This window comes from Ambystoma mexicanum, chromosome 13 (assembly GCF_040938575.1).
Source record: "Ambystoma mexicanum isolate Mex_15411 chromosome 13, UKY_AmexF1_1, whole genome shotgun sequence".
NCBI classification, from domain to species: Eukaryota; Metazoa; Chordata; class Amphibia; order Caudata; family Ambystomatidae; genus Ambystoma; species Ambystoma mexicanum.
In genome coordinates, this window is record NC_090938.1 from 804,148,736 (window position 1) to 804,172,519 (window position 23,784).

Consider the following 23,784-nt stretch of genomic DNA (forward strand, 5'->3'; position numbering starts at 1 on the left):
AGCCTTTCTGGGACTACTCTGCCACTGTGCTAATAAATAAAATAAGCACACCTGAAAAACAGAGTGTGCTGAATTTTCTAGAACACTACAGCAGGTAGATTCAGGAAGTGAACTGGTGGTTAAACTTTTCAGCAGCTGCTTGTAGGCTCTGATCAACAGAGCCACCCTGCTCCCATGCGTGTCCGTCCTCTGCCGCCTTACCCTCTGCTCCTCGTGCGCCACTTTCTTCTTTCTTTTAAGAAGGTTGCCCGTTGAGCTCCTCCCCTTCTTCTTGTGCTTTGGTACAAACTTCTCCTTGGCCAATGGATCGTAACCCTACACCAGATAAAAGAGGTACCATTAAAATTATGAATGGTGGTTTGTTTATTACTTGTATTGCACTCCAGACCTATAGGTATCAGGGCACATTGCAGAAGAAGACTCGCAACTTAGTGACACAGAGTCATCATATTATACAATTTACACTACATATCAATAGTGTGACATGATATCATACAATTTACCTCTCATCTACACAGTAGACAAGATAGTGTACTTATATACAGGATAGTTACACCAATATTACAGTATCATAGAATCATAATATTTATTTATAAATAAATATACAACTTAGCTACACAGTAGAGGTGATAATGTACAAGTAGAGCACAGTGGTTCATGAGTCACAGTAGTTTGTCCATCAAGGTGGTGACGTCTGGCATTACTAGTCGGAATCTTTGAGCCATGTTATGAAATTCTGCCGGAATTTCGGGTACGTTTCATCCACTCGCAGAGGAGGGGGTAGAGAATTCCAAAGTAGCGCCCTTTAACCTGGAAACATCGCCCCCCTACTCTGGACAGTTTGAATCTAGGGACTAAGACTGTTCAAGCTGGATGATCTGGTGTGCCTAACAGGGATGGTTTTCAAGAATCGGTCTACGAGGTAACAAGGTGCTGCCTTGTTCAGACATTTGAATGTGAGTGAGGCGACTTTTAACTGGATTTTTCCTGAAGCAGAGAGCCACTTTTTTAGTTTACTGACTTCAGATATGTGCTCTCCTGGAAATACCAAGAGCTGCTCTCAAGGCGTTGTTCTGGAGGATCTGGATTCTTTTAATGGTTGCCTTGTTGGCTCCAATGTAGAGAGCATTGCAGTAATCCAGCTTCGACAGAACAAGCGCTCTTGCCAAGGCGATACAGCGGTTGTTAGAGAGGAAAGGTTTACCTGCTCTAATTAAATTGCAAGTATATGCAGTGGAGGATGCAAACATATTTACCAGTTGATTGAAAGTGAGGGTCGGGTCTAAATAGACACCCAAGGTTTTCACCTCGTTGGCGGTAGTGATGAGGTTATTGTTTATGTTGAAGGATGAGTAACTAGGTCCTAATTCTTTTTAAGAGTGGCGCAGGTGCCCAGGATAATAATCTCCATCTTGTCATCATTCAGGCATACTCCATGTGTAGCCATCCATGCCTGGGTGAGGAGATACACCCTATTCACCACGGCCAAATCCTTTTCATAATAACCAGTAAGAAGTAGGAGAATCTGGGTATCATCTGGATAATTAGTGTAAGTGATACCAAGATGGTCCAGATCATCGAAAAGAGGCTTTGTGAAAATGTTGTATATAGTGTGGGAGAGACACATGAGCCTTGGTGCACTCCACAAGTAATGGGGATGGGATCTGCGGAGGCTGTGGGGGAAAGGACTCTTAGTCCTATTGTTAAGGAAAGATTGGATCTATATCATAGCTTCGTCTGAGAAATGGGCAGCCGTGATTAAGTGGTTGCAAAGGACCTTGTGAGCCACCAGGTCAAATGCCGCTGACTGGTCCGATAAGAGGAGTAGGGCTGATTTACACATATCCCTGAGCTCATCGATTTGAGCCTTTAAGTCGATTAGGGCCGTTTCAGTTCCGTGCTGAGGGCGAAATCCAGACTGACGTGCTCCCAACAAATGGTGAGATTCCAAATAATTCTGTATTTGTGAATACGCCATTTTGTCTATAATTTTTTAGCAGAAATGGCACTGTAGTAATTGGGCAGTAGTTAGTAGCTATGGCAGGGTCAAGCGTCTTTTAAGTAGAGGTAACACCGAAGATTCTTTGAGGTTACTTGGTATGGTGCCCGTAGAGAATGACACATTAATACTTTTGGTGATAAAGGGAGCCAAGTCTCTGGCTGCATCCTTTATTAGTTAGGCAGGGCCTTCCCTTACAATTAGAGGGTTTGAGCAAAAAGATAATTTCTTCCGTTTCCTTGATAGAAACGTTAGAAAATTTAAATCGCGTATGGACTGGAGAAGTATTGCTGGAGGATGATAGCAGGGAACTGTTATAGGAAGGGCTGGTAGTAAGTGACACTTTATTTATGGCAATTTTGACTTGTAGGGTTGAAACTTTGTTGGCCAACTCTTGCTGCATGTTGGAGCACCAGGATTTATCTTTTACACAGTTGTCAGGTACAGGGGTAGGCGTTTCTAGTTCCTTCAAAATAATGAAGTGTTCTTTAGAAATAGAGTTAGCTTGAGAGATTCTGGTGTTCTAAGTGTCACGTTTGGCCAGTATCATTTCCTTTTTGTAAAGAGTGGTTAGATTACTTAATTAGTTTTGTTTTCATCCAAAGGTAGTAATCTCCATGATGCTTCGCATTGTCTTTTTTTTTGTACGTAAGGTTTTTAATTGTGGAGTGTACCACGAGTTAAGGTGGGCTTTGGGTTTACCTTGCCTCAATTTGAAAGGTGCGATTAGGTCGAGGGAGGTGGACATCATTTTGTTATATTCATTCACCAAGGCTTCTGGGTCCAGGGTATCTGGTTGAGAGTTAAATTTAGGGATGGTAAGGGGGAGTAGATTATCCGTGGTAATGTTCTCCATTTCTTGTGGGGAAAGGCGGGGCCATTTGGATAAGGGTGGGGGTCAGTCTTTTAGTCATTAATGAGAAAACCACCAATAGTGGTCAGTCCAAATTTTGGGGAGGGGTGGGGGGAAAATCAACACAATGGAGGCATTGCAGTTATGGTCTGCCACCAAATCCAGTATTCTATCTTTGTTATCTCTAGGGTATGATATATGATACGATATATATGGCATTTGTAACGCGCCTATACAAAAGTGTTTCAAGGCGCGAAGAGGCAGGGAGGGGGGAACAAAGGGGAGAGAGATAACGATCCTACTAGGCCAGGTGTCATTCAGATCGCGCAAGTGCATGGGTAGAGGGGAAGGGAAAAGTGCAAGGGGGAAAGGGAGAGGGGAAAGTGCAGTACAGGGTTACTAGAATACAAGATAAATAATAAGGGCCAGCTGGTGGCAAGTGCAAGATAAGTGCAGACAAGTGCTGGGAAGGGGGGCTGTAGGGATACAGAGACAGTCCCGCAGTGCAGGGGTTGCCAGGGAGGCAGTGCAGGGGAGAGTGGCTGGGCCAAGGACCGAGATCGGTGAGTGGCCCAGTTGCAGATTCAGTGCAGTTTCAGTAATTTAGCAGGGGAGAGGGGGAGAGAAAGCAGAAGCAAAGATGAAGGTTTTGGAGGTGCTTCCGGAACCGGAGATGGTTCTCCTCAAGTTTCAGGGAGGCAGGAAGGCTGTTCCAGAGTGAGGCCCCTGCCGCGGAGAGAGAGAGATCTACCCCAAACTCGTTGCTTGGAGAAGCAGCTGACCCTGAGTGAGTTGGAGGCGGATGAGCGAAGAGCTCGAGAAGGAAGATATTTAGGAAGAGAGAGTTGAAGGTATTTTGGCCCCAGGCCCCAGAAGGCCTTGTGGACAATGCAGAGGGTTTTGAACTTAATCCTCGCAGCCACTGGGAGCCAATGTAACTATTTTAGTCCTGGAGAGATACGGTCCCTGAGCTTGAGGCCAAGGACAAGTCTCGCAGTCCTGTTCTGGATGAGTTGCAGAGGGCGGAGAGTAGAGGCAGGCAGATTTAGATAGAGGCTGTTACAGAAGTCCAGCTTCGAGAGAACCAGGGCTCTGGAGACAGTGAGCTTCTGGGGGAAGGAGAGGAAAGTAAGAATACCTCTGAGGAGGTGCAGCTGGTAGTGCGACTGATATGTGAGGAGAGAAGGAGAGTGTGGAGTCGAAGATGACCCCGAGGTTTTTTGCCTTGCAGGTAGGCGCAGGAAGAGGGCCAAGAGAGGCCGGCCAGAGAGCTGCAGGGAAGGAGGGAGTGGGTGTGTCAATGAGTAGAATCTCAGTTTTACTGGCATTGAGGCAGAGGTCATTGGCGGCACACCATTCCTGGATAGCAGAAAGACAGTCAGAGATGAGGGAAGGAGAAGAGGAGGCCGACGGGTAGCCTGATAATGAGCTGGGTATCATCCGCATAGCACTGAAAGTTGGGGCAGAGAGCGGCGATGCGGTGGGCAAGGAGTGCCAGATACTGATTGAACAGCCAGGGAGAGAGGTTAGATCCCTGGGGGACACCACAGGTAGAGAAAAAGATGTCAGAGAGGAAGGACCCCAGTTGGACCTGGGAGGGTCGATTGGAGAGGAAAGAGGTCAGCCATGCCAGAGCCTGACCAGTGATACCCAGGTTATCACGGAGACGGTTGAGCAGGATGGTATGGTTGACGGTATCAAAGGCAGAAGAGAGATCGAGCAAAATGAGAACACAGTTTTTTGAGTCAAGGTTCGACAGCAGGTCCTCACAGATGTTCAGGAGAGCAGTGTCTGTGCTTCTGGCAGCTCTGAAGCCAGATTGATGGGTCATGAAGACTATCAACAGATTAAGCTGGGAGATGGCCAGTTTCTCCAGGAGCTTGCCCAGGAAGGGAGTGATGGAGATTGGCCGATAGCCGGGCAGGAGGGGTCGGAAGAGGGTTTAAGAAGAGGGTGCACACGGGAGTGCTTAAAGGGGGGATGGGAAGACTCCAGAGGCGAAGGAGTGATTGCAGAAGTTGGACAGGGCAGGAGCCAGGGAGTCGATGTGGTCCTTGACAGTTTGAGGAACAGGGGTGGACCTGTTTTGACGAGACTTTCATAGATCGGACTGGTCTGGAAACCTCGTCAGCAGAAAAAAGGGGAAAGGCAGAGAAGGAGGGAGGAGGGGTGGCTGCAGAAGGGCCAGAGGAAGAACAGGGAATAGAGGGAGGTGATGGGAGGAGAGTGAGGACAGGATGTCCTGAACTTTTTAAATGAAGTGAGAGGACAGTGTCGTGCAGAGGGCCTGGGAGGGGACAGTAGATGTAGAGACTGCAGCAGGGTTGGCCAGCTCCTTGCAGATTTTAAAGAGTTCGGCCGAATTGTTAGATGCCGCAGAGATGCGGGCTTGGATAAGGGCTCACTTCTTGGTGAGAACAGAGAGCCGGTATTGCCTTTGGAGCAGGCGGCAGGCCAGTTTGTCAGAGGATGAACATGAAGCACACCATTTCCTCTATGCCACCCTGCACTTGCGTTTTAGGTGACGGGATCCGAGTCATACCAGGAGTTACATTTGGCTTTGGGCTTCAGGTGGATGCTCATGAGGGGCAAGGATATCAAGAGTATCAGATATAGCAGAGTGGAAAGTGGAGAGGGCTGTGTCAGGGTGGGAGTCAGCCGAAGGGGGAGGGGGAGGGGGGCGAGAAGGTGGCGGCGAAAGCCCCAACTGACACGCCCTTCATGTGTCGGATGACCGAGAAGGAGGGTGGCAGTGATGAAGGTGGCTTTGCCTCAGGGGTAGGGAAGGTGAGGTGGGAGGATAGGAGAAAGTGATCACTCCAGGAGAGAGGGAGAGTACTCTTTGGGTGAGGCCAAGTTCAGTCAGAATATTGGCAGCACTAATTGCATGTCAGTCTTTGTGATCATTAAGACCTAGATTAAAATCTCCTAGAAGAATGACTTGGGAAGAATTTTTTAGGTTATTCGAGAAGATATTGGATAGATCCTCAGCAAAGGTTCCCATAGGCCCTGGAGGTCGGTATAGCAAGTGGTTAGTGAGAGTCTGGGAGTTATTGATGAGCAACTTAGCTGTGAGGCCTTCGCAAGATGTAATGTCAGAAGTAGGAGCTAGCCGAATGGAAAAGTTAGATTTGGCAATAAGGGCTATGCCGCCTCCACGTGCTTCACTTCCTTCAGATCTTAGCCGTTAGGGATAGCTACCATAAGAGTAGGGCCTGCTGCCTTGTGCAGCAAAGATTCAGTGATAGCCAGGAAGTCGAGGTTGTCATTCTGGATAAGGTCTGCTATCTCTGTAGCATGAGCTACTATCGATCTGGCATTTATTAAGGCTCCTTTAAGGAGAGAGCTAGACGGTATAGGAGTAACAGACGTTTCTGGTGCAGTGGTCTTAAGTTTGGAAGTAAGGTGGGTCTTTGTCTCAAGAACCTTGAGGGCCAAATGGTCTTTTGGTTCTATTATAGGATATGTTATTGGGCGACGTAGGCTTCCTGTCATTAGTGGAGGGAAGTGTTCTAGCTGGAGGTTCAAATAGTTTAGATAGTCTAAAGCATAGTCTTTTGTTCCTAGTAATCGTATCACATGGTTGGGTGTCATAGATAAGAGGCAACTGTGGGCTTGCCCAGTTGTTGATAATGATAGGTAGATGGGCGTTGGTCTGGCTTGGCTGGGTCATGGTAGTGAAATGCGGTGGGCACGATTCTGTCCAAGTCTTGTGAGAGCAGACTAAAGCTATGATCAATGTTGCTAAGAGTAGAAGGAGCTTTGCAGCATACATTTTGTAGCGGCACAGTAGTTAGCTAGGCTTCATGTGGTACTAGGTCTCCTGCGAATGGGCTATTAGCAGTTATGCAGAAATGCAAAACAATTGGTACAGCATTGAGACACAGGATGTGGTGCCCCCTTATACAAAATCCTATCCGGCAAGCCCCGGCTTCCCTGTGCTTGGATTTGCCGCCACAAGCAAGGTGACCAAGAGGTATGGCGCGTCTGGGGACTAGCCATGGCCCCAGGAAGTTAGGTGGGGTGGCAAGGAGCGCACAGCCAGAACGACAAAGGGATTGCAGGGGTCACCTGTGCATCAGGAGTTCTCAGGCTAAGGGAAAGGATGAGCAAGCAGTGTACAGCATGATAGGAGAGGGAAGAGGGCGCGCTGGCATAACAATCTGAACTAAGCTTCAATTAGATGGGCATGAACAGGGCATCTGGCTAAAGCGTGGAAAGAGAACATGCTGGACAGCTGAAGGCCAGGGCAAATACACATTGAACTTCACTGCAATTCTGGTAGAATTCACATTTGCTCTCGCTTCCTCACAATGAACGTAGAAAAGTAAGACTGCAAAATGTGGCATACTCTTTAAAAGCAATTTCGCCGTTTCCTCAAACAGCTTAAAATGTGAAAATGACCCCAAAAAAAACAAAACCACACATTTTGGAAAAAGTTAAGAAACGGTGCAGAATGGGTTTGCATTTTAGGCAGAAGCGGAGGCAAGGGGGTGGGGGCGGGGGAACAGCGTGGGGTGCCCAGAGAAAGTTCATGGCTGTAGCACGCGACAGAGTGAGAAAGTATCAAAAGTGGGGCAAACAGTTTGAAGAAAAGGGGCCCATCTTTTAAGAAGGGAAGGGGACCTAAAAGAAGCAAGGAAATAGTTAAGTGTCAACATTTTGGCCATTCATTTATGACACAATAGCTTGCATAGGTGCCAACATGATCAATAATAATGTCATTCTTTTCTCGGTCACCGGTCCCCTTCCTACTCCCTCAGGGTCAGTCGCTTCTCCAAGAAACCAGCTGAGGGTAGATCTTCGTCTCCAGCTGGGGCCTCCCCCTCTGGAACAGCCTCCCTGCCCCTCCGACTCTTGAGAACCATCTCCGGTTCTGGAAGCACCTCAAGACCTTCCTCTTTGCTTCTGCTTTCTCTCCTCCACTCCCCTGCTAAACTCCTGGCTGAAACTTAAACTGCACTGGTTACCTGGCTACCCTCTGATCTCTGGTCCAGCCCCCCCCCGCCACTTGCACACCTCCACTGCCTCCCTGGCAACCCTTGCACTCTGGGGCTGTTTCTGTATCCCCCCCCTACCAGCACTTGACACCAGATGTCTGCACTTAGCCTTGCACCTGCCACCAGCTGGCTGCACTTCTTATTTATTGTTTAATTATTTTCTGTTATCCTATGTACTGCACTTCCCCCTTCCCCTCCCCCATCTGCCCCCCTCACAATGTTCCCCTCCCCTTCACTTGCACAATCTCAATGTCACTTGGACTAGTAGGATCGTTCTCCGTCTTCCCTCTGTTCCCCCTCCCTTGCCTTGTCGCGCCTTGATACACTTGTGTATAGGCGCGTTATAAATGCCATATCACATCAAGTTATAACGCATGAGTTCAGTCATTGTTTTCAGATGGAATACCTGCAGACATTGGGTGGAATACAGGAGCTGTGGTCTTAAAGAGCCTGTTATACTGCATTACCATATACCCTGCCTTCCATTCCCAGGCAGCCAGACCCACACTACCAAGCCTCCTGAACATGGTGCTAGCCCTCTGGTTCACCTACCTAATTTTTGGCCTGGTGAGCACCCATCCAGGGCCCTCACTGGTGATGTAACTGTGTAATGCGCCCCTAGGAGTCCCTGCAACTCACATGTCACGGTGCAGAAAAGGCAGCCAGCAGTCTCTTTCCCCAAACAGGGTGCCCTGCTCTGCTGGCTATGTGCCTCTCTGGCTGGAACCATGGGCAGGATGCCCATATATGGTCACCAGCTTCCCTCATTCCTTGCTGAACCCACATCCTGTGTCCGCTTGCTCAGGAAGGTTACCTTTATAGGGTGGCTGCAGTGCTATACATCTAGGGGTTTCAGCCCAGTAGCATTGTCACTTGCTGGGACGTATCCCTATGCAGATTAAGAGGCACTCACCCGTGAAGCTCTCCTGTGCCATCCCTCCTGCTGGGTTCTGCGCATCTTCTACAACCTTGCAGCGTCCCTGGAATCAGTGGTTCTAGCTGGGATACCCACCTCCAGGACTCCCTGAGGAACACCTGCAGGACCCGGTGTGGCTTCTCACCTGGCTGGAGCACCAAGTCTCGCCCGGAAACGCTGCCATTGGGGAGGACCTGTGCCCTGCCACGGAGGAAGACTGTTTCGCTCCTATTTAGATTCATTTTAGGCTTCCATGCTAGTGAACCGCCTGACTGCAGCATGCCCGCCCTCAGCACTCTGGCCCAAGGGCCCTCCAGCAGTTCTCTGTGGTGACACGTCACCACAAGCTTACCCTGCACCTTCTTTAATTACCTGCGAATTTGGCAGCTCCTTCATCCTAGAATCCAGAAGCTTTCCACATCCTTTGGACCCATAGAGGGGAACTGGGCACAGGCTGGGTCTAGCCAGGACTGGTGTGGCCTGCACTACAGCCCCAGCGCTGGCCTGTGTACCTGCAACTGGATTCCTGAACACGGACTCACTTCCAATGCAGCCACTGCCCTAAAACGTAATGCCTAGAAAGTTCCCTTGCGGTTCCACACTGCATGGTTCTCTCAGCAGGGAACCATTAAAGAATGTATATGTTTTTTTTTTCGACATTCCGGGATTGCATTATTTGTGTTACACTGCATACAAAGTTTGACCACCCACCACCCATCCCCCAGGTTGCATTACCCTCTGGCTGCAAGATGAGAAACACCATTCCACCAAGTGGCCTCAATGGGACAGGTTCAGCACTTTCCAAAGCTCTTAAGTAAAACAAGCTTAAGAGGACCACTGTGGGTGTCAAAAAGATGGCCGAGCGTCATAACAGCTTGCTTTCTCAGAGGCCTTTGCCAGTAGGCTTATAGTCTTACGAGAGACTAGTTTGAGGCTGAGATTAATACAAACATTTAATCACGGTAAATAAATATAAGAGAACAAATGGGGAACAACTGTTGGAAAAAGTCAAGAGATTGGGCCTCAAATCTACTGTCCCCTCCTAGTTGAACAAATGTATGGGAGAACAACTGCCTTCCAATTAAGGAGTGAAGCCATAGGATAGTCTAGGCTCAACAGGTGCGAGAGTGATGCAGGCATAAAACCAAAGTAAAATGTATTGCGACAGGCAGTATCCTGATTACTTATACCAAGTTCTCAACGCGAAAAATGCTCCGATAGTAAGCAGCGCGTGAAAGGCAAAGCTTGCACAGATCTAACAGGAATTATTTGCCTTCTAGACAAGCCAGAACAGTCGATATCTCCTCCAGCGACCTTGGGGAAAGGTTGCACTGTAAGAACCTACAGATCGAGTGGAATTCTGGTAAACCGCTCTAGGAACTGCTAACCGGAAAGCAAGCTGCCTCTTGGAAATGTAGCCTTCCAGCAGGGCTGGACGAGTCAGGGAGCCAATTCTAAGCTACTCACCGTACTGACTAACGTACTCTTGGTCCATAGTCCCTTTTCCTACAAATTGTATGAGCGTCCCTCCCCAAGGACGGGAGACAGAACCTTTTTCACCAGAAAAACCTTCCCTTCAAATTTAGAGGTGCGCGGGGGTGTGGCCCAGGGAGCATGCGCTACCCTGAGTCCGCCCACCGGCGCCTCTCCTCAGTCCCCACTGATTCGTCGACAATATTTATCATTGCCGACGACACCAGTATTATTAGGGGGGAGGATGGTGGGACGTATCGAGGAAAGGGGACTATGGACGTTAGTCACTACACTGAGTAACTTATAATTACTCTTACGTCCCGTTTCCTCCATACTGTATGGTCGATTACAACTGAATGGAGACCCCTCCTTAAGCAAACAGGTTCCTTAGAAACGCCTGTCGGAAGGCCGCATCTGATTTAGAGCCAGTGTCCAAACATTAGTGCTTGCAGAAAGCTGAAGGGGTGGCCCCGGTGGCTGCCAAGCTTATGGCCGGCCACGGGACCTGCTGCTGGAATGCGATGGCTGTGTACTTGGCTCATACAGTGTGAGCATGCACGTTTACTGGCAGTGGCTTGCGCTGCCCTTCATGGGCCTCCTTGATGGCCGCAACCATCCACCTTGCGAAGGAAGCCTGGGATGCCGGATAACCAGGTCTGGAGGACCCTAAGGTGACAGAGTGCTCTTATTATTTATGTGCTATCACATCACTAAGTCCGCTGGTCTCCTTCCCAAGAACACCTTAGTGGACGAAGAAGCAACTGATTGAGACTACAAATATCCAGCATTTGTACCCGACTAACTGGTTAACTTACCTCAAAAATGTACACTGGCTTATGTATCTTGTGCTCATGATTACGTGTATTGTAAACACCCGCTGCAATCTAATTAAAACCCTATTGCAGCTCACTGAATCGTCTCATCAAAATATTTGTTACAAACATTCATTATAGTAAGAAACCCCACTACTCACAGGTGGATAAAAACACTCCTAAGGGAAAGCCAAGCACTCAGCAGTAAGACTCTTATGCTCTTACTCAATTTTGTTCTTTTCACCATGTTACCCGCCTGGGCAGAGTAAGGCATCAACAGGTGCCCTTTTTGATAAAACATGATAGATAGGTGCGACATGTGTCCACCTGTACGCCTGAGTGGGTAAGGTGTGTCGAGAAGGAAAGCACATCGTCCAGTGTGCATGCCAGGGGGTCGATCTCCCAGTGACGGAATTTGCTCCATTTGCTCTTGTATTGACTCCTAGTGGCTTTGCTCCTAGCGCCCTGGATTATCTCCAGGTTAGCCCGGGACAGGCTCAGGTGCTTGAGTGACATCTGCACAGGAACCATGCTGCAAGGGCTAATTTCTGAGAAGCGGGGTGGAGCACCCTGCCCCCCTGCTGGGACAGGAGAGGTGCTGGGCCCAGCGGGAGTTGAATGGGTGGTCTGACCGAGAGGTTGAGCACTTCGGAGAACCATGGTTTCGCCGGCCACCAAGGCACTATCAGACTGATGCTGAGGTGACGAGTCGCCTTGATCGCGGAGTACCCTGGGGTCAGGGGCGTGGGAGGAAAGGCATATGCAGTCTTGCCTACCCACTGAATCTGCATGGCATCGCCCAAGGAGCCAACGCCTTGTCCCTGCCAAGACGCAAACTGATGGCACTTCCTGCTCTGCCGGGAGGCAAATACATCCACCTGAGGATGGCCACATGTGCTGAAGACCACCTGTAGCACCTGGTTGTTCAGTTGCCATTCATAATTGTCCACGCAAAGCCTACTGAGCCTGTCCGCTTCCAAGTTGGCCTCCCCTGGGGAGGTGGACGGCCCGAGGTAGATTTTTTCCAAGGCCCATTCCCTCATGCTGACCACTAGGTTGCACAGCGGAGGGTACCTGGTACCCCCCCTACTTGTTGACATAGTACATGCTGGTGGAGGTGTTGGTCTGGATCAGGACAGTCCTGCCCTGGATGAGTGGGAGGAAGGCCCCGAGGGTAGCCCAATGGCTCTGAGCTCCAGCCAGTTTATATGCGACTCCTGCTCTTGCCGTGTCTAGACCCCGTGGACGTCCAGTGTGGCTCACCAGCTCTCTAGGGAGGAGTCTGTAGTAACGGTGACCTGCGGAACCGGCTGCTGGAATGGCATGCCTGTCCGCAAATTGCTGTCCTTGGACCACCATGTGAGGTCTGAGTGGAGAGAAGGCGGTATGCTGACCAGCTCCGCTTTTGAGCCCTTCTCCCGATTCCATGAGGCTGCGAAGTGCAGCTGTAATCTCCTCATACAGAGTCTCATGTGGGGCTCAGCCCGGAAGACCACTGCCACGATAACCAGTAGGTGCTGGTACCACCAAGCCGAAGTCACTGGCCTGGTAAGAAAGTGCGTGGAGGCCCTCTTGAGGGGCGTAATCTTGTCCGAGGGAAATCCTTCTCAGTGCTGGTATTCCAGATGAGGCCCAGGAAAATGTGGTACTGCATGGGCTGCAGCTGAGACATCCGTAGGTTGATAGTAAACCCCAGGATTGGAGGGTACTCATAAGTGCAGAGCCATTCGTCCAGGTACGGGTAGACAGGGTGGACCTGGGCCCTCAAGAGGGCTGCCACTTCATTCATGAGTCTGGTAAATATCCTGGGGGCTGAGTTGAGGCCAAAGGGTAGCACCTTGTACTGGAAATGACAGCCCATGATCCTGAAGCGTAGGAAGGAGCGATGGGGTTGCCAAATCGGGACGTCTAGGTAGGCATCCTTCAGATCCAGGGAGCACATCCAATCTCCCTTGTCTAGTATCTCTGCAATGAGTGCTGGCATAACCATCTTGAATTTTTGAAGAGCGAGAGGTCGAGTGTGGAAAGGTCCAAGACAAATCTCAGGCCAGCCTGGTTGTTCTGTATGGTGAAAATCCTGGAATAGAAGCCTAGACCTCGCTGGGAGGCTGGCACTTCTTCCATTGCCTGGCTCTCTACATGCAATCGGGTCTCCGCCAACAGAGTTGCTGTCCCAATCTGTGGGAGCGGAGGGGAGCAAGGAGGAGAGGGAGGCATCAGTAGGCGGTACCCTGTGGAGACCACTTAGGATCCAGGGGTCTGCAAAGTTCTGGTGCCATAAATGCTCGCAAGAGGATAGCCTGCTCCCCACTGGAGACATGTGGACCCAGAGGGACGTGTCATGCCTTTTTGTTCTCCGAGGCGGAGGCTAAGGAGGGGGAGTGGAAGAAGCCCTTGCCCCCCCTTTTTGTTGCTTGTGCCAGTGCTGACTCGGCAAGAGGTCAGGTTGTCTTGACCTCCATTCCTGGAATCCCCAGAACCCACCCAACGCCCGCCCCCTCATCGGAGCGTTGATGTGACTGGGTGTACGCCTTGGGCGTGGTCTTCGTAAGAATAGATAACTTTGCGGTTTGCGAGCTGTTCTTATCCAATTCCTCATCGGTGGTAGAGTGGAAGAGGTCACTACCCTCGAAAGGAAGGACCAATATGCGATCCTGGACGTCGCAGTTAATTAGTAGCCCGCAGCTAGGCCGTCCTTCTCATGTCCGTGGCGATGCAGATGGCCCGGCCAGAGGTGTCTATGTGGGCAACTGTCGACTTCATGATGTCCTCCGCTACCAGCTTGGCTTTGCCTAGTCTCGCCTTACAGCATGCCTGGCTCTGCGCGGGAAGTTCCGGAAGGAAGTCCGCTATTTCCCGCCACAACCTTTGGTTAGCAACTGCGAGCATGGCATCCTCGTTGGCTTGACACAGGGAGGCGTTGGCGTACAGCTTTTTCACATACGCCTCCAAGATCATCTCCTTGCCTAACAACAGTGAGGACGACTGAGGCTTAGAATAGAGTGACACTGCAGCGATCACCAAAGAGAGTGGTTGGGGGTGCGTTGACAGCAAGACTGTATCCCCCTCCATCTGTCTATACTTGGCATTGAGGCGCCGATTGACATTTTGGGCCGAGTGTGGCTTGAGCCACCCCTTCTTGGCTAGAGCGACGATGTCTTTCTGCATCGGGATCCCCGTCCTGGTAGGGGGTCTTAGGGAGAGGACCTCTGCAAAGACCTCCTCCTCTGGTTGCTCTACCTCGGGATGAGGAAGAGCCAGATATTCTGCCAAACCTGCAAGCCTGTCATGGAAGGCCTTCGCTGACAACGGCATGTCAGGGTCCTCCTCGTCGTCTGTATACACCAGAGTGTCCGGCTGGTCCACAGCGGGAGGAGGGGTGCTGGGCACCCTGTGCTGCTGTGTGGAGACCGGAGCAGGAGGCTGCTGTGGGGGCTGGCTTCGAACCGGCTCCGCTGGGGGTGGATTCGAAGGAGCCAGCAGCAGAGGCTGCGCTCTGGCCTGTGGTGCCGTAGCCATGGGAGGAATTACTATGGGCACTGGTGGAGTGACCAGAGGAATCAAGTCCCTGACTGCATCCCAAAGGATGGCCCCCATTTGGGGAGTTCGAATGAACCCAAGAGACTTTCGAAGAACCAGTCTTCGGAGGCCGAAGAGGTGGCATGAGATATTGATGGAGTGGCTGCTGGAGCCGGAGCACACTTTCTGGGTTGCAGGCGGAACCTGTCCTGCGTTGCTGATGGATAAACAGTAGGCCACATACCTGGTTGACACCAGTCACACCTTGACACTCATTCACCTGCCTGCTCCGTTCCTAGAAGTGGCATCACATAAGGGGACATGTTGTCTGGCACGGCAGCCATTTTGTCGGGCTGTGTGTCACGTGCCAGAGTCGTGGTGCATAGCCCTGTGAACCCAACCTCGCCCAAGACTCTTGGTGTTGGAACACGAGGTCTATCCCGCACCTCAGGCCTGGGCCTGGAAGGCTTATCGCCCTTGAGTGTTGCCGCCGGTAGTGCTGCGTGCAGGCGCCCTCTCGGCCATGGAGCCGGTATTCGGGCGTAGCCCCTCGGGTGTAGAACCGGTAGAAGAACCTTACGGTCCCTCAGCACTGAAACCGGTAGGGTCTGGAAACCCCTCGGCCGTGAGGCCGGTAGATGGATTAGCCTCAGTGCTTGTGCGGGTTAATAGAACCAGAGGGGTTCCTCCCACTTGGGCGTTTACTCAGGAAGGAGTCGCCCTTACGGGGTGCAATGGAAAATAACGGCCCTCCCTTGGGCTTCGATCTCTGACAAACTTCTTCGGGTCCTCTGGAAGCAACACCTTGAAGAGCTCCCTCTACCCATCTAGCCTGTTCAGTGCGCTTGGAGTCCCAGACGCGGTCAGGGCCAAGGCAGCAGAGGCAAAGAGCGTGGGGGTTAGATGTGGGGGAAGTGTCCCTCGCAGGCAGAACACCTGCTTAAAACCCGCTGAAGTCATGCGCCGAGGAGGAGCTTAACTTCAGAGGACCAAGTACCTAGATGACAAAGACAAAAAGATAAGAGAAGAATCCGGGGAAGAGCGTGTGGACTTACATGGCAGGGTCAAACCCAGGAGCGCTGGTGAAATTGGCCCGTTCCCTTTGTCGCGGAAAAGGGGACTGAGGAGTGGCGTCAGTGGGCGGAGTCAGGGTAGCACGTGCTCCCAAGGCTGCACCCCTGCGCACCTCTAAATTTAAAGGGGAAGAAGGTTTTTCTGGCGAAAAAGGATCCGTCTACCTTCCCTAGGGAGGGATGCCCATACAGTATGGAGGAAAGGGGGTGGGATTTAAGAGTACAGCAGAGTCTTCCCTAAACAATGGTGCATGACCGCGTCTGCATTAGGAGCACTGAAACTACTCCACTCAAGGGGCACACGAAGATCATTTGGAAAGTCATTCTGTGGCCTGGGTGTATTCAAAGCCCCCACTTGGTGAATATTCCAGAGAAAGGGAGTTGGTTGAATTCCGTTTCCTGTAAAGGAGGCAATCTGCCCTTTTCACCTTGCTCGATTCTGGTCGGTCACTGCTTGCGGACACCGGCAAGTCAAGAGATTGGGGGGGTGCGGAAGAATATGCACGGTTTCCCCCTGTTGGACTTTATTTGTTACTGGGAAGATAGTGATCCAAACAAACACTTGTACAAAGTGCATAAGAGCATGCAGCAGTTTTGTTACCAGGTGCCCACAACAGGGGGGGGATGCGCAGGTTTATACTTTTTGGGGTGGGGTGTGAATTCCACAGGTATGCAGCCAGGCAGCAGCAGGAACTTGAAGTATTGCAGGTAAGGGTGAGGCATAAGTTGCAAGGATGGGTTGAAAGCGTATGGTCCTAGTAAGAGAAAAAGCAAACAGAGCTGGAAAGATGATGGAGGGTGGGGGGTGGGGCAGTCCTTGAACAACGGAAGGAGGAATTTGAAGAGTAATGACGTTGCCGGTAAAAGCAGGGCAGAGTGAAGAGCATACAAGTGGCAAAGTTGAGTACTTCGTTTCAGGAGGAGGGGGCACCAGAGACTGAGTAGTCATCTAGTCTTTATTCTCAGGACCAGAGTGTATGTTAGAATTCTGTTAGACTTGTAGGGGCATATTCTATGTATGTTTAGATGGCGCTTAATGCTGCTTTGGAGAGGACCCCAGAACCTGGGTGATCAATTGAGACAGCCAGGAGGAAGGGAGTATTCTAGGGCATTAGGATCAGGAAGGAAGAACGCCTCATCTTGGGATGAGTTACTCATTAGCGAGAGGCATGCCATATACTCTGTATGTGACCAAAAAAAGAGAAACCAAGAGGGGGCAATTTACTTACCATGGGAGGGGATGTGAAGAGAAGGGGACCAAGGACTGACCATGGGGACACCCACTGGAAGAGGGGTGACAGGAGTGAGATAGGGCACAGCCAATCCATTAGAGAGCAGTGTCCTGGCTGCCAAGGTGATCAAGTGATCGAATAAGAGAAGGATAGTCGACAGTGTCAAATTAAACCAACCAGACGAAGAAGGCTAGAAGAGAGTTTAATGGTGTGAGGCAGTTTCATGGTCTTTTTGCTAAGCATTCCTGACTCGAGGGGGAAAATCACAGAGGTTCTTACACTCCCAGTAGGACGCCATTTGGATAAACACCAGATATTAGCTGAAGGAGTTTTTCAGTAGCACGTCTGGTGAAAGCGAAATGAATCATCAGTGTACCCAACTGCAGGAACTAGGAAAACTTGCAATAATGAGGGTGCCGATGACAAGCCTCAAACCATCCCTAGGCTGCACTTCTGAACAAGACAACATACACACCCCCTCCGCCCCCCCCCCCCATATCAGTGAAACACTATGGAGATGACTCAAGAAGTAACCTGCAGAGAAAGGAGGGGTGCGGGGGGGTGCGTGTAACCACAAGTAAGTCACTGGATTCCTCCAACAGATACTGCCCAAAGACTCCACAAACACTGACCACAGCTGCCAGGTCGAATAACTCGCTGAACTGCAAAGGCCCTTTTATAAATCATAAAACAACTAGAAGCAAGTTCCAAAGTGAGGGCACGTGAACTGAGAATGCTATACCAACAGTTACAAATTTGTTAGCAGTAGGGACAATAAACATTTTCGGCCCATAAAACAGACTGGTTTGACAGGCTGATGACGTTTACGCTTGTTACAGAAAACTTTAGGTCATTTGCCAGAAAAGGCCGGCATACGGTATATATGGATATGAAAAAGGATCCAGAGTGAAATTTAGAAACCATGGTCCATGACTGTCGAGCAGTTCCGATCGAACTTTGTGGTCTGAAAGAGGGCCTGCCTTCTCAGATCAATTCTTACAGCCATCCTCCTGGCTGCCATGTTCACGTGATTGGTTGCCCACTGTAAAAGGTCCTGCACAATCTGTTGTGACTTAGCAAGGCCAAAAACAAAGTCTCCTGCTTGGCAGCCAGCAGAAACCTGTCAAAATCGGCAATACCACATCATGATCTAGTTGGGTGCGGACAACAAGACCAGACTATTGGCTTGCCTGAGCTTCCAAACCCCTTCCAAACAAAGAAAGTGGCTTATGCTCCTTTTCCCAGAACCAAAGCTGCAGAACAGCCCGCTGAGGACAGACTGGATCAGGGCCACCACTACCACCATGGAGGGGTGTCAGTGAAAAGAGACACGTCAATTCAAGTGGAAGCATTGGATACCTCATTGATCTTCCTGTTAACCACTGGGCCAGAGTACGGCTTCAACCAGATCTTAAGGGCCTCCGCCAGGATGTAATTCTGCAAAGAAACGTCCGAATTCTCACCTGGGCAAGCAGCAACCACCCCAGCACACGTGTCTCTGTGAGAGGGCTCCGGGATGTCAAGCCTTGGGAAATGCACGTGCTGAGGAAGGCAAGTCCTCCTCCTGTTCATGACCCACGTCCCCACAGTCTGCAGGGTCAAAGGGGTGAGTGGAGAAGCTGGTGGAGGTGGGGACACCGTAGGTGTATGTACTTTCTTGAAAGACAGCCATTTGGTAATGCTTCTAGTGAGCAACAACCAGTCCCTCTCCCAAGAAGGGTACGACTATGACCCTGTACATCACTTGAAACACTGTAAATCTGCACCAGCACATACCTTAAACTCAGGGACCGGGCAAGGCGGCTCATTGCTCCTAGTGTGTTCAGTGGCCTCCAAAGATGGGAGGACTGGACCTACGAGCACACTAGAAGAGCTCCTGCGATTTATCATAAGAGGCACATACTTTCTAGGAGCCCGCAGTGCCTTTCCAGAGCATAACCACAAGGAAGCACCCACACAAGGGTTGATGCAGGACAGCCAATTAGACACCCACATCCTCTTACACAGATCTCAAAGTGGTACAAAAATGGAGAGTGGGAGCAGGGTGAAAAGAGTCAGAAGAATTGGCTTTGAAAGCTGCTAGTGGCGTGGTGCACAGAGATAAGGGCACGCACAGGGACTACATTCCAACGTGTTTAAAGGCACACCCTCTTTTTATGAAACAATACCCATTCCTGTTTGCACCATGGGCCCCAACCAGTTGACAGGGAGCAAGAGCAGGATAGTGCAGGAAGGTATATTACGTAGGCACATCATTTCTTTTTTAAAAGGTACATTGCCAACATGCAGCGACCCGCAACCCTCCAAAGCTGGACAATACAGTGCAAGATTGACAGCATTCTTGGATCAACAATGAACACCACAACCTATACACAAGAAGCGGCGATTCGCACCATAGAAAGAAAAATACACTGCATGCCACAACTTGCACCCCTCTTATCACCAAGGAAAGACACAAGTGTAACATTCATGGATGTTCCCAGAATGCTCCTAGTGTGCACACACTCACCAGTCGCTCCACTTTCTCCTGGTGCTTCTGCTGCATGGTCAGGAAGTCCACCTCACCCAGCTTCTTGGGGTCAAGAGTGATGAGCTCTGGCTGCACCTGTGAGAAGGGAAGGTTAAGTGAGGGTAGTGCTTCAAATGACTACCCCAACCCCCCCACCCCCATTACTCAGATCCCACTCTGCTATGGAAACTAGATGCGTTTTCATACACAAGTCAAGGTGTGCCACAGCTCCACACTGGCCTCTGCTTAGAGAGCCATCAAAACAAATCTACCCTGATGCCCTCATCACCCCAGCACAAGATGAAGTTCATTCACCTCCAAAGAGGAAAACGTGCCTCATGAACCATAGCTGCACCTCCTTCCTAGTCCAGCCTTATCCTGGGACATCATGACAATTTGTCACTCCCAAAACTTGTTCACCTTAGCCCGCCAACAAGAACCCATGCTTGGGGCACGATACCATCAAAAGATGAGGTCCGGCCCTTCCCCAGTATAACCCTTTCCTGGGACACCCTCCCAGCACTGGCACAAGACCAACGCCTCTCTGGTGCACTGCAGCCCACACTCCCCCGCAGAACCCATCATCACTTGGACTCAGAGTACACTAGATCAGTCAGAACCTGCAACAGTGATTTTGGGTGACAAGCATGTAATTAGAAGGATCTTTTCAGGGCTTACTGCAAATCCCCTTTAGTGTTTCCCTAGTGACAGTCTATTCGCGCCCAGCTTGGTTTTAAGACTGTTGGCTGCACCGAGTTCCAAGTGCATGCTCTTAGTGAACGCCCACTGCCCGAATTATTTTGGGCACATTCTCCTTGACGGTATCCCCTGCTTGGTGTCTCCTCCTCTAACACCATACAGTTGCTCACCTTCTCCAGAAGAGCCTTGACCTCCCACTCCTGCCGCTGTTTCTTGCTCTGGAATGGATTACTCTCCAGGGCGTCGAAGTTGGCCTCGCCGGCACCTAAAAAGGGATAAGGGAGGTGAAGGAATGCAGGGATGTTACATTGATTGTTTGTGCCAAAGGCTACACATAAGCACACCCATGAGACAGCTCTAGGAGCACAGGGACATACGCAGTGCAATTTTTTTAAAAAAAGGGTCTTGCAACAATGTATAATCGAGGTAATCCTATTAGGAGGCTATGCATTTCCTAATACTTATTGGGGAAGAGAGAAGAGGGGAAGAGAGAAGAGGAAGAGAGAAGGGGCAGAGAGAAGAGGGGAAGAGAGAAGAGGAAGAGAGAAGGGGCAGAGAGAAGAGGGGCAGAGAGAAGGGGCAGAGAGAAGAGGGGCAGAGAGAAGGGGCAGAGAGAAGGGGCAGAGAGAAGGGGCAGAGAGAAGGGGCAGAGAGAAGGGGCAGAGAGAAGGGGCAGAGAGAAGGGGCAGAGAGAAGGGGCAGAGAGAAGGGGCAGAGAGAAGGGGCAGAGAGAAGGGGCAGAGAGAAGGGGCAGAGAGAAGGGGCAGAGAGAAGGGGCAGAGAGAAGGGGCAGAGAGAAGGGGCAGAGAGAAGGGGCAGAGAGAAGGGGCAGAGAGAAGGGGCAGAGAGAAGGGGCAGAGAGAAGGGGCAGAGAGAAGGGGCAGAGAGAAGGGGCAGAGAGAAGGGGCAGAGAGAAGGGGCAGAGAGAAGGGGCAGAGAGAAGGGGCAGAGAGAAGGGGCAGAGAGAAGGGGCAGAGAGAAGGGGCAGAGAGAAGGGGCAGAGAGAAGGGGCAGAGAGAAGGGGCAGAGAGAAGGGGCAGAGAGAAGGGGCAGAGAGAAGGGGCAGAGAGAAGGGGCAGAGAGAAGGGGCAGAGAGAAGGGGCAGAGAGAAGGGGCAGAGAGAAGGGGCAGAGAGAAGGGGCAGAGAGAAGGGGCAGAGAGAAGGGGCAGAGAGAAGGGGCAGAGAGAAGGGGCAGAGAGAAGGGGCAGAGAGAAGGGGCAGAGAGAAGGGGCAGAGAGAAGGGGCAGAGAGAAGGGGCAGAGAGAAGGGGCAGAGAGAAGGGGCAGAGAGAAGGGGCAGAGAGAAGGGGCAGAGAGAAGGGGCAGAGAGAAGGGGCAGAGAGAAGGGGCAGAGAGAAGGGGCAGAGAGAAGGGGCAGAGAGAAGGGGCAGAGAGAAGGGGCAGAGAGAAGGGGCAGAGAGAAGGGGCAGAGAGAAGGGGCAGAGAGAAGGGGCAGAGAGAAGGGGCAGAGAGAAGGGGCAGAGAGAAGGGGCAGAGAGAAGGGGCAGAGAGAAGGGGCAGAGAGAAGGGGCAGAGAGAAGGGGCAGAGAGAAGGGGCAGAGAGAAGGGGCAGAGAGAAGGGGCAGAGAGAAGGGGCAGAGAGAAGGGGCAGAGAGAAGGGGCAGAGAGAAGGGGCAGAGAGAAGGGGCAGAGAGAAGGGGCAGAGAGAAGGGGCAGAGAGAAGGGGCAGAGAGAAGGGGCAGAGAGAAGGGGCAGAGAGAAGGGGCAGAGAGAAGGGGCAGAGAGAAGGGGCAGAGAGAAGGGGCAGAGAGAAGGGGCAGAGAGAAGGGGCAGAGAGAAGGGGCAGAGAGAAGGGGCAGAGAGAAGGGGCAGAGAGAAGGGGCAGAGAGAAGGGGCAGAGAGAAGGGGCAGAGAGAAGGGGCAGAGAGAAGGGGCAGAGAGAAGGGGCAGAGAGAAGGGGCAGAGAGAAGGGGCAGAGAGAAGGGGCAGAGAGAAGGGGCAGAGAGAAGGGGCAGAGAGAAGGGGCAGAGAGAAGGGGCAGAGAGAAGGGGCAGAGAGAAGGGGCAGAGAGAAGGGGCAGAGAGAAGGGGCAGAGAGAAGGGGCAGAGAGAAGGGGCAGAGAGAAGGGGCAGAGAGAAGGGGCAGAGAGAAGGGGCAGAGAGAAGGGGCAGAGAGAAGGGGCAGAGAGAAGGGGCAGAGAGAAGGGGCAGAGAGAAGGGGCAGAGAGAAGGGGCAGAGAGAAGGGGCAGAGAGAAGGGGCAGAGAGAAGGGGCAGAGAGAAGGGGCAGAGAGAAGGGGCAGAGAGAAGGGGCAGAGAGAAGGGGCAGAGAGAAGGGGCAGAGAGAAGGGGCAGAGAGAAGGGGCAGAGAGAAGGGGCAGAGAGAAGGGGCAGAGAGAAGGGGCAGAGAGAAGGGGCAGAGAGAAGGGGCAGAGAGAAGGGGCAGAGAGAAGGGGCAGAGAGAAGGGGCAGAGAGAAGGGGCAGAGAGAAGGGGCAGAGAGAAGGGGCAGAGAGAAGGGGCAGAGAGAAGGGGCAGAGAGAAGGGGCAGAGAGAAGGGGCAGAGAGAAGGGGCAGAGAGAAGGGGCAGAGAGAAGGGGCAGAGAGAAGGGGCAGAGAGAAGGGGCAGAGAGAAGGGGCAGAGAGAAGGGGCAGAGAGAAGGGGCAGAGAGAAGGGGCAGAGAGAAGGGGCAGAGAGAAGGGGCAGAGAGAAGGGGCAGAGAGAAGGGGCAGAGAGAAGGGGCAGAGAGAAGGGGCAGAGAGAAGGGGCAGAGAGAAGGGGCAGAGAGAAGGGGCAGAGAGAAGGGGCAGAGAGAAGGGGCAGAGAGAAGGGGCAGAGAGAAGGGGCAGAGAGAAGGGGCAGAGAGAAGGGGCAGAGAGAAGGGGCAGAGAGAAGGGGCAGAGAGAAGGGGCAGAGAGAAGGGGCAGAGAGAAGGGGCAGAGAGAAGGGGCAGAGAGAAGGGGCAGAGAGAAGGGGCAGAGAGAAGGGGCAGAGAGAAGGGGCAGAGAGAAGGGGCAGAGAGAAGGGGCAGAGAGAAGGGGCAGAGAGAAGGGGCAGAGAGAAGGGGCAGAGAGAAGGGGCAGAGAGAAGGGGCAGAGAGAAGGGGCAGAGAGAAGGGGCAGAGAGAAGGGGCAGAGAGAAGGGGCAGAGAGAAGGGGCAGAGAGAAGGGGCAGAGAGAAGGGGCAGAGAGAAGGGGCAGAGAGAAGGGGCAGAGAGAAGGGGCAGAGAGAAGGGGCAGAGAGAAGGGGCAGAGAGAAGGGGCAGAGAGAAGGGGCAGAGAGAAGGGGCAGAGAGAAGGGGCAGAGAGAAGGGGCAGAGAGAAGGGGCAGAGAGAAGGGGCAGAGAGAAGGGGCAGAGAGAAGGGGCAGAGAGAAGGGGCAGAGAGAAGGGGCAGAGAGAAGGGGCAGAGAGAAGGGGCAGAGAGAAGGGGCAGAGAGAAGGGGCAGAGAGAAGGGGCAGAGAGAAGGGGCAGAGAGAAGGGGCAGAGAGAAGGGGCAGAGAGAAGGGGCAGAGAGAAGGGGCAGAGAGAAGGGGCAGAGAGAAGGGGCAGAGAGAAGGGGCAGAGAGAAGGGGCAGAGAGAAGGGGCAGAGAGAAGGGGCAGAGAGAAGGGGCAGAGAGAAGGGGCAGAGAGAAGGGGCAGAGAGAAGGGGCAGAGAGAAGGGGCAGAGAGAAGGGGCAGAGAGAAGGGGCAGAGAGAAGGGGCAGAGAGAAGGGGCAGAGAGAAGGGGCAGAGAGAAG

General features: G+C 51.8%; 1 protein-coding gene across 2 annotated transcripts in view; it reads right to left on the reverse strand.

Annotated features, from left to right (window-relative positions):
* WDR46 (WD repeat domain 46) overlaps positions 1–23,784 on the reverse strand; it is a 161,582-nt gene that overhangs the window by 834 nt on the left and 136,964 nt on the right. For both annotated transcript variants that reach the window (XM_069635234.1, XM_069635235.1), the window contains exons 13-15: positions 20,256–20,350; positions 19,387–19,482; positions 202–315 (exon numbers count right to left, since the gene is read on the reverse strand). In XM_069635234.1, coding sequence (XP_069491335.1) covers positions 202–315; positions 19,387–19,482; positions 20,256–20,350 — 305 coding nt within the window. The remainder of the gene's footprint in view (positions 1–201; positions 316–19,386; positions 19,483–20,255; positions 20,351–23,784) is intronic.